General features: G+C 43.4%; 1 protein-coding gene across 1 annotated transcript; it reads left to right on the forward strand.

Moving 5' to 3' along the window:
• Positions 1-375: 375 nt before the first annotated feature.
• Positions 376-12,939, forward strand: LOC101479611 (serine/threonine-protein phosphatase 2A catalytic subunit beta isoform). Its single transcript, XM_004575329.5, has 8 exons — positions 376-812; positions 2,997-3,035; positions 5,625-5,795; positions 7,024-7,197; positions 9,610-9,699; positions 10,250-10,411; positions 11,437-11,555; positions 12,209-12,939. The coding sequence occupies exons 1-8, from the start codon at positions 711-713 to the stop codon at positions 12,279-12,281; spliced, it is 930 nt and encodes a 309-aa protein (XP_004575386.1). The 5' UTR covers positions 376-710; the 3' UTR covers positions 12,282-12,939.
• The last annotated feature ends 135 nt before the right edge of the window (positions 12,940-13,074 follow it).

Consider the following 13,074-nt stretch of genomic DNA (forward strand, 5'->3'; position numbering starts at 1 on the left):
TGTCTCCCTTTAAGTTATGCTATATAACTCTGATATACTGCAACAGATTGATGGCTGTTTTATTTTGCATTCTGACCGGTTGATTTCATTAGGATAACTATTTCAACTTTCCTTTGAACCTCCTCATTAACAGTATTGATAGTGTAGTAATAGCGTAGTTATAGTATTGCAGTAATGTAGGTGTACTGTGAAAGTAGCAGTAATGAAGCTGTAGCAGCAGTAATGTAGTAGTGTAGCAGCAGTAGTTCTGTACTTGTACTGTGTTAGTAGTACTAGTAGTGTTGTGGCGCGCATTCGCGCCGTAATTCAAGGTCTGTCCACACGGTGTCACTTCTGTGCTGAGTCCACACGCTGGTTAAATCCCCGGATGTTATTGTGGCTAGCTCCTTTAGCAAATCGGCTAGCCGCTGCGACGCCGCAGTATTCTGCCGCTACGCTCTGCCGCATCGGGGACTTTTGATCCTTTTCACTCCCCCGGCCGATAGACCCGTGTTTTTAACGTTGGTATCTTAACATCGGTCATTTATCATGATAGAAGTTGATTAAACAGGTCGTTGTTTTAAACTGTTGCGGTGATTTTTTTCCAACCGGTCCGGTGGGTTAACAATACGAAGAGCTAAAGGCTAAATTAGCAGCTAGCGTAGAGACACAGGCCCGCTTGTTTCTTCAGGTAGCTAACACAGCTAGCTTAGCGAGCTACCGCGGCTGTCATGGAAGACAAATCCTTCACTAAAGAGTTAGACCAATGGATCGAACAGCTAAACGAGTGCAAGCAGCTATCGGAAAACCAAGTCCGGACGCTCTGTGAGAAGGTAAGTTCCAAAGTTTTTGACATGATTTCCCGGCAGGCCTGGCTCAGCCCAGCGCGGCCTGTGTTGCGAAAGTGGCTCCGGCTAATTTCCGGAATGAAGGAGCGAGGAGGCGGCTGTTTGCGCCCAATTTTCCTACGCATTCTGAGTCAGAATTCCCTTTCAGGTGTGATATATATGTGTGTGTATTTCTATTAAATAATCCCCACTGTGAACTGTTGTCCGACTATCGTCGACTCATTACACACGGGCCGAAAAATCGCATCTCTAGCCCAGTGCCAAGAAATAGACGCAGCCCATTTTACTGCCCGGTTATTACCTGCGCTGTCTTTTGCGCACAGGCCGGGATTCAGCCTGATTCAGCCTGATTCAGCCATTCACTGTAGGGGGCTTTATTCTTAATTCTCTCTTAAGGCGAATCATCTGTTAATGTGTGTCGCGATTGATCGATTAGTACCGCGCCCTTAATGTATTGATCAACCATTTGATTGCATAAACGGCAAGTTGGTTGCACCATTAAAGATGAGCCGTTTGTTCAGCCGTGTGGCGGCTCTCGTCCTCTGTCGAAGCGATTAAACCCGAAATATTCTTCGTTGCGTACTTTTAGAAGTGTGCGTTGACTAAATGAGCAGCGATGTTCAGAGAAAATACCCATCAAACTGAAAATCCACGTCCGAGACAGCAGAGCGTAAAATGTCTGTAACCTGATTTATTATGCTCTCTGCATGAAGAGGAATCCATTGTTGGTGCCATTTAACATCTAAATGAGGGCTGAAACCGTCTGTACTAATCAGTCATTTATTTGTTTCTAGCTAATCAGCAGAGTCAGAGATGGTTTAGATGTTAAAAAATAAATAAATAGATAAATAAATAAAGAGACTTATAGTACAGGTTCTGGTGTCCCCGTTTTGTCTTCTTAGATTTTCAGTATAATAAAAAGATGAAAGTCTCAAAGTAAAAACTGGATAAACATGGCGTGAAATTTGAAGGACAGAAGAATATAATGGAGGTATGATGAACATGGCACAGACTGGCTCATATCTGATTGATCTCCATTAGGAGATTATTGCAGTAATCTGAGGGGGAATGAAAGTATGCAGGTGGTATTGGTCAGGTGGGTGAGGAGGTTTGAGCGCAGCCAGGTTCTGCCAGCTGACTTCATATGAACTAATCAATTACTGAAGGGGGCTCTTATTACAGTTAATAACAGCAACATTCATGAGATGAATGAGGTTTGGCCTGTTGTAGGTACATGCTGTCATCTTTCAGCTATGAGTGGAGCTGAAGTGATGTAAAAAGTACTGATAAGTCTTTCTTTTGCTCTTCCTACACATTGCTGTTTGCAGTAAATTTGAATAAAAACCAGCAACATGTTTATGGACTTTTTCCTTAGGTGGGTACATTTTTAAAGGTTATTGATTTTATATTTCCACGTATTGAAGCTGTTGCATGATTCATTGCAGCAAGTTTTTCCTGCTCTAAATGAGCCTCACACAGCGAGTCCACGTGTAGCTGATGACTCAGTGTTGATGAGTTTACTGTGCCTAACAAAGGGCTGTGTAAGGTTTGGATATTTCTGACATTTTGACTAACAAAGATGGCGTTATTTCGAATAGAGGGAACTATAACCTGCTGTTCTGAAGGGTTCTGGTTGGAGGACGCTGTTGGTACAGCATAAAAAAGATATTTAGCATTTTGCCCGGTTAGCTGTTTCCAGTAAAATAAATTAATAATACTTTATCAGTAAGAGAATTTAAAAAAATGACAGCTTAAATGTCACATGTGTGTGACGTGTTTAGCTGGTCAAAAATGAGGCAGTCCCAGCTGTAGCCTGTGTATCCTGTGAATTCTTATGTGAAGGAGGGAAGTTTAGCTGCTGAGTGATTGATGGTTAAAACTCTAAAATAAGATCAACTTTATTTTCTCACTAATTTAAAAGAGCTGTGGGGCTGAGGAGAGCAGGTTTCCAAACAGCACAGTGTCCTCTGAGGTCACGTGGGCCTGAAATCTTAAGAAGGAAAAAACAAACAAACCAAAAACAGTCGTGTGTGTGACTCTGGGCATGTAGGAGCTGAGTTTGATTTCACCTCCTGTCAGCTCGTCACATGATCCCCCCCCCCCTGTCTGAGCTGTGAGTCCTTTAGAAAAAACCCCCAAAGACACTCATTAAATCTGTTTCCTCTACAGGCCAAGGAGATCCTGACCAAGGAGTCCAACGTTCAGGAGGTGAGTTTTCCGAACTCATTATTGATTATTCATGGAAAATATGAAAGTCACGAGGAAAAAGAAAAGCAGAAGATAAAACCAGAGCTGATATCAAACGATTAGATTCTAATCCAAGTCAGCCGTTTATGGGTCATCGGTCCTTTATGTGTTTCAGAGTGAAGATGTGGCTCTGTGACTCGGGTGGAGCGGAGCTCAGGTTAACATTTTACATGCATCCGTAGTTCTGTGTTAACCTGAGCTGCACTGCTCACAGAGCCACGGTACTAGGACTCTACCTTTGACAATATTTGAAGTAGGTCCAGCCCAGGGAGCCTTCTAGATAGTGGAGTTGTAAACTGTGACAGGCTCCTTCCTCCTCATAAACACCTCCAGGCTGCTCTTACAAAAACCCATAAAAGCAGCATGAAGAAACACGCTGTGAAATGGACAGTTTCCAGGTCCCAGGTATCAGCACGTGTAGGTGAGCACCAGCCTGTTTTTAAATGAGCTCTCCACCCGCTGATGGTGTTTCTGCAGCGCACAGGTGAAGAAAGGTTCCTGTTTGTCCAAATTCTTTCTTTCATTTGTATCAAAGTGTGGAAAAGATTTGAGGAACAGATTTCAGTGTGCGGTTTGTTCCCTGTGGGGTGTTTGAGCAATCTCACACCCTGTTTACACGGCCTACAGCTGAGGCGTGGGCTCGCACACATGCCCACCGCCATGTTTTTATGGAAACGGTTTTCCCTCAAAAGCACAAAACTGATCCAAACATTCAGCCGTCGGTGAACGTCCTATTTACAGCCGCTCCTGTCAGCTGCTTGTTACTGATTCACCTGCAGTGAGGAAGGTGGAAGTGATTTGAGGAAACTGTTCCTCCTGTGTGTTCGGCCTTAAAGAACTTTAATTGATCATATTGACTTCCTGTCAACAGAGCAGTTGCCAGATCGGATCAGATTTCTTTTGTTTTAATGCAGTTCTTAAACATTTTTTGGTGCCTTCATTTTTTTATTATTTGTAAACAATAACAAAAATGAGGATTTCTGTCAGCAGCTTAGAACCTCTTTAAACCCTGAAGTAAGCAAATGCTGACGTTCTGAAGTAGGGGGTTCTTTGAGACTCAGGTGTGCTAAAAGGAACGAGTGAAAGTTACATTTACTGTGTGTGAACACATGAAAGGGCTGATTGATGGTGAAGAGGTAAAACTGATCCCTTTGACGTTTGGAGAAATGACCTGAAGAAAAACGCAGTCGAGAGAAACGACAGTGAAAGCTGCCTGACGACATCAGGTGTGCCGAGGTGTCGGCAGCTTTCAGTGAAACCTCCTCTAAAAGGAAGCTGGATCTGAACCAGAGTGTCTGATAAGACCAGTTATGATCCAGTGAGCTTATCATGAAGAGAGCTTGATGCTGCTACAGGTGACATGAAGACGTTTCCCTCGCAGGTTGTTGAAACGTTACTTCACTCGGTGTTGTGCCTTGGCAGTAATTGGTGCGCTCAGTGTGATGTTGCACAAACATGCCAGTGTACTCAGCACGGTGAGGCTAACGTTAGCAGTGCTAGCACCTGCAGCCATCATGTGCATGATGTGGGTGCCTTGGTCCCGTGGTTTTATCTTAGTGTGCCAGGAAACACATGCAGGAGTTTTAACAGCAGTGTGGATATTTAGTGATATTCCAACAGATCAGCTGCGAATGTTTTTTTTTTTCTTTCAGAAACAAAACAAATGGATGTCTCTAACATCTTTTTTGTTTCTTATTGACATGATTATATACTGACACTGATATTGGCCCACCGATAAACTGTGCTAGCTTTACAGGAAACTGTGGTTGTAGATTAATGAAATACTGCTCAGTTTAACCACAGAGTAGTTATGTAACTGTCGAGTGCAGCAGCTGTTAAACATCTAATTGATGAGTCGCACACATTCCTGGTAATTAGTGAGCACAGGTGAGTCAGGTGAAGGTCGAACAGTGTTACACCGATTATCATTTTCATCGTCTTTCTAGCCGATCTGATTCCTGCAGGTTTGATGTTTTTGTGTCCAAAAGGCTAACAAACAGTAAAAACTAGAACTGACTAGAATATATCAGCCTGTTGTCATGGATACCCAGTTCAACCTTTTGAGTTGAGATCAAATTTCTGATTCAAAGATCAGGTCAGTGCATCCCAAATAAAACCCAGCATTAAATATTCACGTACTGTGGCTCAGCTGTGTGTGTGTGTGTGTGTGTGTGTGCGCGCGTGTTCATTTGTTATCAGCCTAAATATTGACGTTCCTCTGCTGCAGACACAAACATGAGTCATGTCAACATAAAAGCAGGTTGTTCAGGGTTAAAGAAAATCCCCGACTTTTCCTTCAGCTTTGTATCCTAATAGAAATGTAATTTATTTAATGACCCAACAGTTGGATCCTATTTGATCATCAGTCATCGGAGCCAGTATCTAACAACTATATTTGTGCTTTTATCTAAACTCAGGCCTTGGAGCGGATGTTAGAGCAGGAAGATAAAAAACCCCGCTGGCTTCCTTTTGGCTTGGTGTAAAAAAACAAAACGAATGAGCTTCAGTTTCTGTGGCGCTGACCATGTGACTCTGTGTTTGTCCCCTCAGGTGCGATGCCCGGTGACGGTGTGCGGCGATGTCCACGGTCAGTTCCACGACCTGATGGAGCTCTTTAAGATCGGAGGAAAGTCTCCCGACACCAACTACCTGTTCATGGGGGACTACGTCGACAGAGGCTACTACTCTGTGGAGACGGTCACGCTGCTCGTCACGTTAAAGGTAAACCTCTGTGTTTCTGTGTGGCGTTCACATGTGCGCTCTGATGTTTTCTGAGTTTACTTCCTGTTAGGATCACAGCGGCCCTCTCGGTGGCCACAGGCTGACAGACTGTTTGTTTGTTCTGATAAGAAGCAGACTGAACTTGTTTGCTCCGTCAGTCTGAAAGCTTCCAAAAATCATCAGCAGAGCTTCTGAGCTTCAAACAAACAGATCAACATCAGCTCAGCTGAGCAGACGTTTAATCTGAGAACTGATGGTTCTGTAAAGTTTTAGAGCATCATAAACACGTTTTATAAAAACATGAAGTGGTGGCATGTGAGGGGAAATCAGCTGACTGAGGAGATGGCCAATGTTTCTGCTGCACACAGAGGAGCAGTCGGGGGATAAATGTGGTCTGAACAGAAGCAACCACATGATGTGAAAATGATGTGAACTAGTTTGACTCTGATTGTGTTCACAGTACAGCTGCAGTGTGTAAATCTCAAGGAAACTGACAGACTTTAATGACCTTTTTGTTTTCTAACCACAACACGTGTCAGACCTGGACTCTGACGTGTGATTCTGGTTAGATATCAGGTTTGTTGCAGGATTCACAGGCTGTGAGCTTCGAGTTTACAGAAACATGGTTGTTCACAGGAACAACCAGGCGTGATCGGCCCTTCAGACAAAGTTATTTATTCTTAAAGTTTAGTGTATTGTAGTTAAAATGATACACAGACAAATAAAAATGATGCAAAGAAACTTTATTTAGAAAATTGCATCACTGTGGTTATTGTTGTACTTGCATGTTTCACACATGTTTACCTGGTTGTTATAATTTTTTTTTTTTAACCTGTTTGAGAGAACAGCGCTGCTGCTTTAGTAGTTTACAACCTCTTTGCTTTTATTTTGAAAGTATAGTTAATGCCATCCAGCTAGCTTCCTGTCTTGAAGGTTCTTCCGGTATGTCTCGTCCTGCCGTCAGACTCCTCCCCCGGTGGGGAGCGGTGGTCCTGTTTCTGTTCTAGAGGCTGCCAGCAGAGTCACACTTTGGTCTGAGTGCTTCTTCTTTCCCGTCTCGGTATCACAGCGTGACGGCTTCCTTTAGCTAATCGTTTCTATTTTACATCATGAAGTCTGACAGAAGAGTCATTAAACATGTAGCTGAGTCAGCATGCTACTCTCTGGGGGTCTGACCCGGCTTTAGATCGTCTTTAACGTTATTATGTATTTTTAAATTGTTGTTCAGGTTCGTTTCCAGGAGCGAATCACCATCCTGCGAGGGAACCACGAGTCTCGGCAGATCACACAGGTCTACGGCTTCTACGACGAGTGCCTGAGGAAGTACGGCAACGCTAACGTGTGGAAGTACTTCACAGACCTGTTCGACTACCTGCCGCTCACCGCGCTGGTTGACGGACAGGTAGGACGCGCCACGCCCAGTTTCACTGTGACGTTTTCATCTGATCAGACCTGCAGTTAGAATGGGAATCAATAAGAATTTAGTTATTCAGATTCCATTATTAATATTACTTATCGATTTGATTCCTTATGAATTCTCTTATTGATTCTCATTGGCTCTGCTTTGAGAGTGGCCACCGTCACTGAGCAGCATATCAGTTCATGCAGATTAATTTCATGTTGTGTGGTCAGTTATTTGTGCACGTTGGAGGTGTTTCCTGTTTGTTGTGATCGCTGTTGGGTCAATACTCATAGTCAAGTAAAAATGTTAGTTTCTGTGCTACCAAAGTTCCCCGGCTTTCATTCAAACTGTGTATCAGCACCGACACTTTAAACTACTTAAACATTATAAATGTCTTCAAGCTCACACTGAGGCCTGTGGGGCACAATCAGCCACTCACACAGTACACACAGTTATGTGTGTTTGTATATGAATATTTCATAGTTTGAGGCTGCCTGTTTATCTAAGGCAGATGAACAAAGTACATTGGAATTGTACATAATATCACAGATGATAAATTCAATAGATTTTAAGTAGATGCTTGTGCTTTCTTAAAGTCTTATATGTTGAATTGAACTATGTGATGTGTTCAAAGCCTCCCAGTCAGTGCTGTTCTCCGTGCCTGTCTGACATGATGTTATTAGCACAAACACTTTAAAGGTGATCGTTCAGGATTTCAGCAATAATACAGACAGCAACGTAGTTAGCAAAAAACAGTTTTATTGGGAATTAACTTAAAAAACAAACAAACATCTGTCTCCTATTTTTTGTCACACAGGAAAGAAGCATCAATATCTGATGAGAAGACTCATTGGTTTCTTTTTGTGGGGTTTTTGTTGTTGTTGTTGTTTATTTTAGAACATCTCTAACAAGTTGATTTGTTCACATTTTCACATCTTAATTTTTAAGTGAAATGTGCATTTTGAGTTTACACGATGTGTATAAGGCGACCGTTTCCTTTTGCAGTATTTTTGTTTGGTGCGTTTTTATATGTCTCAACAAAAGGGGAACAAAGGTGTTTAAGTTCACCCAGGATGATTTGTTTTCATTTTCACATGGTCTTACTGACATGATGCGAATTGAAACATGCATTCTTTGTGTTGGGCGGTGGGGGGGATGTGCTGGAAAAGCTTGAAAAGTGACCTTGAAAGTGCTTAAAAAGTGCTTGAATTTGACCCTGAAATAGGCGTATGAACCCTGACACTGAGTCAGTTACTGTTTAACATTATAAACCTGAGGCTACAGCTGCATACACCAACACAGATCCCTGTGCTGATAAGGACACGCGATCGTTCTTAGTGTTTAGGTATGAGCAGAGCTGAAACCAGCAGAGAGACTGTAAAGTGGTTGCCATGGTGATTCTACCTCAGCCTGGCTGGTCACTTTATCGCAGCGCGGTGTGGTGTTGGGATTCACTCAGCTTTAGCGTCACTCTGGGCTCTTGGCTAGCTTAACATTAGCATGCTGTTAAAGAGCGTGTGTTAACAGTATGATGCAGGCGCTTCTGTCCTGGAGGAGTCTCCATATTATCATTGCGTCCACGCTGGAGACGGCGCCACTACTTTCCTCCTCCAACACGCAAACTGAAATCAGCTGATCGTAGCCAAGTGTGCAAGGATCTATAGGCAGGCAGACTAACAATTCCAAGCACGTAGACGACTAGAATTCCAATAACCGGTTCTTCTACCATAAGAACCGGTTCTCGTATCCCATCCCTGCGTGTAAGGTTAAATCAGTGCTCCTTTTTTCAGGTATGACATTGTGTTTATTATCATAACCCACAGATGGTTACTTGCACACACTTGTTTTTGTTTGTTGGTTGGAAAACGTTTTGTAGCTGCATCACTGCCCCCTGCTGGTGATGCTGGCATGTTTTTAGCTGAGAGTAGAAACGGGAGAAACGACTCTATTTAAATGACTTCATGATTGTTCCATAGATGATAAATCTCCTCACGTCGTGCTTTTTGATAGACTAGAATAAAAGATGAGTGCAGAGATCTGCTGTGAACTGTAGCTGATTAAAGAAACCTGAACACATGAAAGAATGGTGATCATATTGTTTTTGGCAAATGTGGCAAATCTTTTTCTTAAGCATGAATCTGACATTAAAAACGGTCAGTATAGATCATGATTCTTATTATTTTTAATCGCCTGTTTCTCGTGTCTGCGGTCTGTCCGCCTCTTAAACATTTACCCTATTTTTCAGCCACATCCTGTCAGTTTTATTTGGGTTTTTCTTTCTTCATGAGTGAATATTTGAGCGTCCACACACTCCCGCCTGAGTTTGAAGCTGAATAAAGATGTTTTTAACTGTTTGTTGGTGAATCTGTTCATTAATTATTTAACTGCAGGTTTTGTTGTTCTTTGTTTCAGATCTTCTGTCTCCACGGAGGCTTGTCTCCTTCCATAGACACTCTGGATCACATACGAGCTCTGGACCGCCTGCAAGAAGTTCCACATGAGGTACACACACACACACACACACACAGGTCAGCTTTCAGATTGTCAGGGATGGAAACAGAAATACTTTTTAAACAAAAGCCCGTCGGTTGTTTGAGAGACGGCCTCTGTGGAGCTTTTATTTTCACACTGATCCATGTTTGGCACCACAGCAGTTTGTGGTGATAAATGGGCAGAACAAACGCGTCGGCCGGCTCGATGCTGACACTCATTCGTGAGCTGCAGAGGAGCCGGAACCGAGGCTTAGACCTGATTGTGTCATTAAAAACTACAGACACAACTCATCTGTTCACACGTAGTAATTTTACTGCTTTATGTACAAAATTGTCACCAAAGCAAGAACAGGAGAGCAGTTTATTAAAAACAATCAGTGCTCTGCAAAGCTCTGCAACACCAGTCAAACCTTCAATAACGTCTGGTGTCCATCATGAGTTTGTGCGTGCAGTGCAGTTACGATCTGTGCTTCTAGTTTAAACTCTAAGCGTCATTTATCAGGTTTATATTTAGGATTCTGAACTGTGCAGTTTACCTGAGCTGTTGGCTTCTGTTTCAGGGCCCGATGTGTGACCTGCTGTGGTCGGACCCCGATGACCGCGGCGGGTGGGGGATCTCTCCCCGAGGTGCCGGCTACACCTTCGGTCAGGACATCTCTGAAACCTTCAATCATGCCAACGGACTCACTCTGGTGTCTCGCGCCCATCAGCTGGTCATGGAGGTATTTTGGACACTTTTTCACAGCACGGTGTCACTTTTATGTGAAAATATTGTGCTGTTTAACCAAAGAATGAGTATGAATATTTGTTTATAGAAAATCTCCTCGGGGGTTCACTTTAAAAAAAGCAAATCTGGCTGCGTAAAAGAAGGAAATCCAACCTGTTAGCAGCCTGTTTATATGCAGAGATGATTCAGATTAGAAGGAAAAAAACAAAACACTTTATTTTGGGTCAGGTGACCTCGTTATCCTGGTCAGGTGACCTGTTTGTCCTCTGATGTCATGATGATGAGCTTCAGAAACCCACGCTGCTGCAGGTTTGTCGTGATGAGCCCACAGACCGGCGCTCACATGTCCTGTTATTTTTATGTTAAACCTGGCACACGTGTTCACACAGCCAGTGGACTGAAGGGTCCTATAAAAATCCTCTGGTTTCCATGGCAACAACATGAAGTTGGAGCAGGCTCCTCATCTCCTCCCTGGTGTCCCAGTTTCACTCCCACGGAGGTTCAGTTCACTGTTCAGAAGATTCGCCAAGCAGCTGCACGAACTTCATCTGCAGCTGAAGGAAAGCTCCGATCACAGGCGGCTGAGGACGCGCCGCGCCCACAGATCGAGCTGGTTTGACCGTTATTCTCACTGGAAATGTTAAAATGACAAAGTTCTCGTCAGTTTTCCTGAACTGATCTGCGAGAGCCGTTCCTGTTGATGTTAGCACGCCATTCAGTTCACGGTTAACTTGACAATTTCATGTGTCTGAAGTGAAATATAACTTTGTAGTCCTTTTTTCTTCTTCTCACAGACTATTTCGTCCTTCAGAGTAAAATATCTCTGCTACTCTGTGCTGATTGGTCGGTTAAAGACTGGCTGATTCTCACTCAAAAACATTTCACGACCGCAGCGGTGAAACGTCAAAAACAAAGAAATGAAACTTGTTCTTGAGCCCATGGAGCCCTGCTCGTTCAGCTCAGTAGCGCCCCCTGTTGATCAGAGGTGTCCCAGTCTAACTGACATGTTTGTTCCTGCAGGGCTACAACTGGGGCCATGACAAGAACGTGGTGACCATCTTCAGTGCTCCAAACTACTGCTACCGCTGTGGAAACCAGGCGGCCATCATGGAACTGGACGACACTCTGAAATATTCTTTGTAAGTACGAAGAATGCGTTCACATCATATGAGAGGCCGAACGGTGCTGAGGTTAAATATGAATACATCCATGTAAAACACACGGAGCCGTGTGGGGACCCTGAGGGTTGGACACTAAACATCACGAATCCCCAGATTCCTTTTAATGTTTCTCTTCTTTCATATAATAAGTTTAGCATGAATACTCAGACTGTGCTTCTGCGTAACGAGTCAGAAACATCAGAGCACACATTCAGTTTCATTCAGGGACACACTGACAGCTGCCAGCAGGGGGCGACTCCTGAAGGTTGACATGAGCTGAGCTCAGTAAACTCACCTGATGAGTTTTTGGTCTGAATAAAATGTAGTTATTCTGGAAGTTTTGGTCCTGTTACAGTTGAAACATCCATAAAGGGGGAGGGCTTAGGGGCGGGGCTTCATTGTGACAGACAAGCAGATCCACGGCTCGCTCCTTATCATCTGATTTTAAAACGCCAGGTCAAGGCTTTACATCACTCTGACCATCTTTTATGTACAGTCTGAGTCTAGGTCTCATCTGCTAAAATTACATGACTGTCTTGGTTACCATGGATACAGAAGCTAAGGTTTAACTGATCTAACCTCACTCGACTTAAAGGAAGTCGTCACTAACGAGGTTTCTTCTGTCTCCTCAGCCTTCAGTTTGACCCCGCCCCTCGCCGTGGTGAGCCCCATGTGACCAGACGCACTCCCGACTACTTCCTGTGAATGTCCGAAGCATCCCCGTCCATCATCCACGAAGCTCCACCCACCCCCACCTCCCCCCCAGTCATTTTGGATGGAAAGACCATTCTAATCCTTCTTCTGATAATGATGATGATGATGATGATGAATAGAGACAAACGATTGGCTGAATCCAGATTTTAAAGAGGGCGCCCCCTACAGTCGTGTTTTCAGTATGCTGTCTTTAATGCTGTGCTGCAGAAACATGTAAACTCTGATCTGTTCTTCTTTTTGTTTCTTACATGTTTGAAATCGAGAGAATAAAACTACCAACGTGGACCAAATGTGCCATAATTCTGCTCCTTTACCACATGTACAACGCAAACGCAGGCTTCCTCCTTCCTCTTCTGTTTCCTTTCTCTCTCTTTTTTTTTTTTTTCTTTTTTTAAAGACCACAGCACTAAAACAGACCTGACGTCACCGCCAACACCACACGTCTCCTGGCATACCTGCTTTTTTTTTTTTTTTTTTTTTTTTTTCCCCTGTTGCGAAATAATTTTAAAAACTGATTTAAGTTTGCTTCTAGTAGTACAGCTGTGAGTTTTAGCTGTCCGGGCTGCAGCCGGTGGTCATCTCAGCAAGTATATTACTGTAATTTGAATAAAGACAACAGACGTATGAAATAAAATGTCCTATTGATGAACTTCCTGTGTGAGTCGACCTCGTTCTTCTCCTGCTTCACCTGGAGGTTCGAACTTTGTGCTCCAGTTCTGTTGTTTTCTGAGCGTGCTCAGAACACATGTTCAGCTTGTTACTTAAGCCCAGGGGTGGGCAACTC

Source organism: Maylandia zebra, linkage group LG12 (genome assembly GCF_041146795.1).
Source record: "Maylandia zebra isolate NMK-2024a linkage group LG12, Mzebra_GT3a, whole genome shotgun sequence".
NCBI lineage: Eukaryota > Metazoa > Chordata > Actinopteri > Cichliformes > Cichlidae > Maylandia > Maylandia zebra.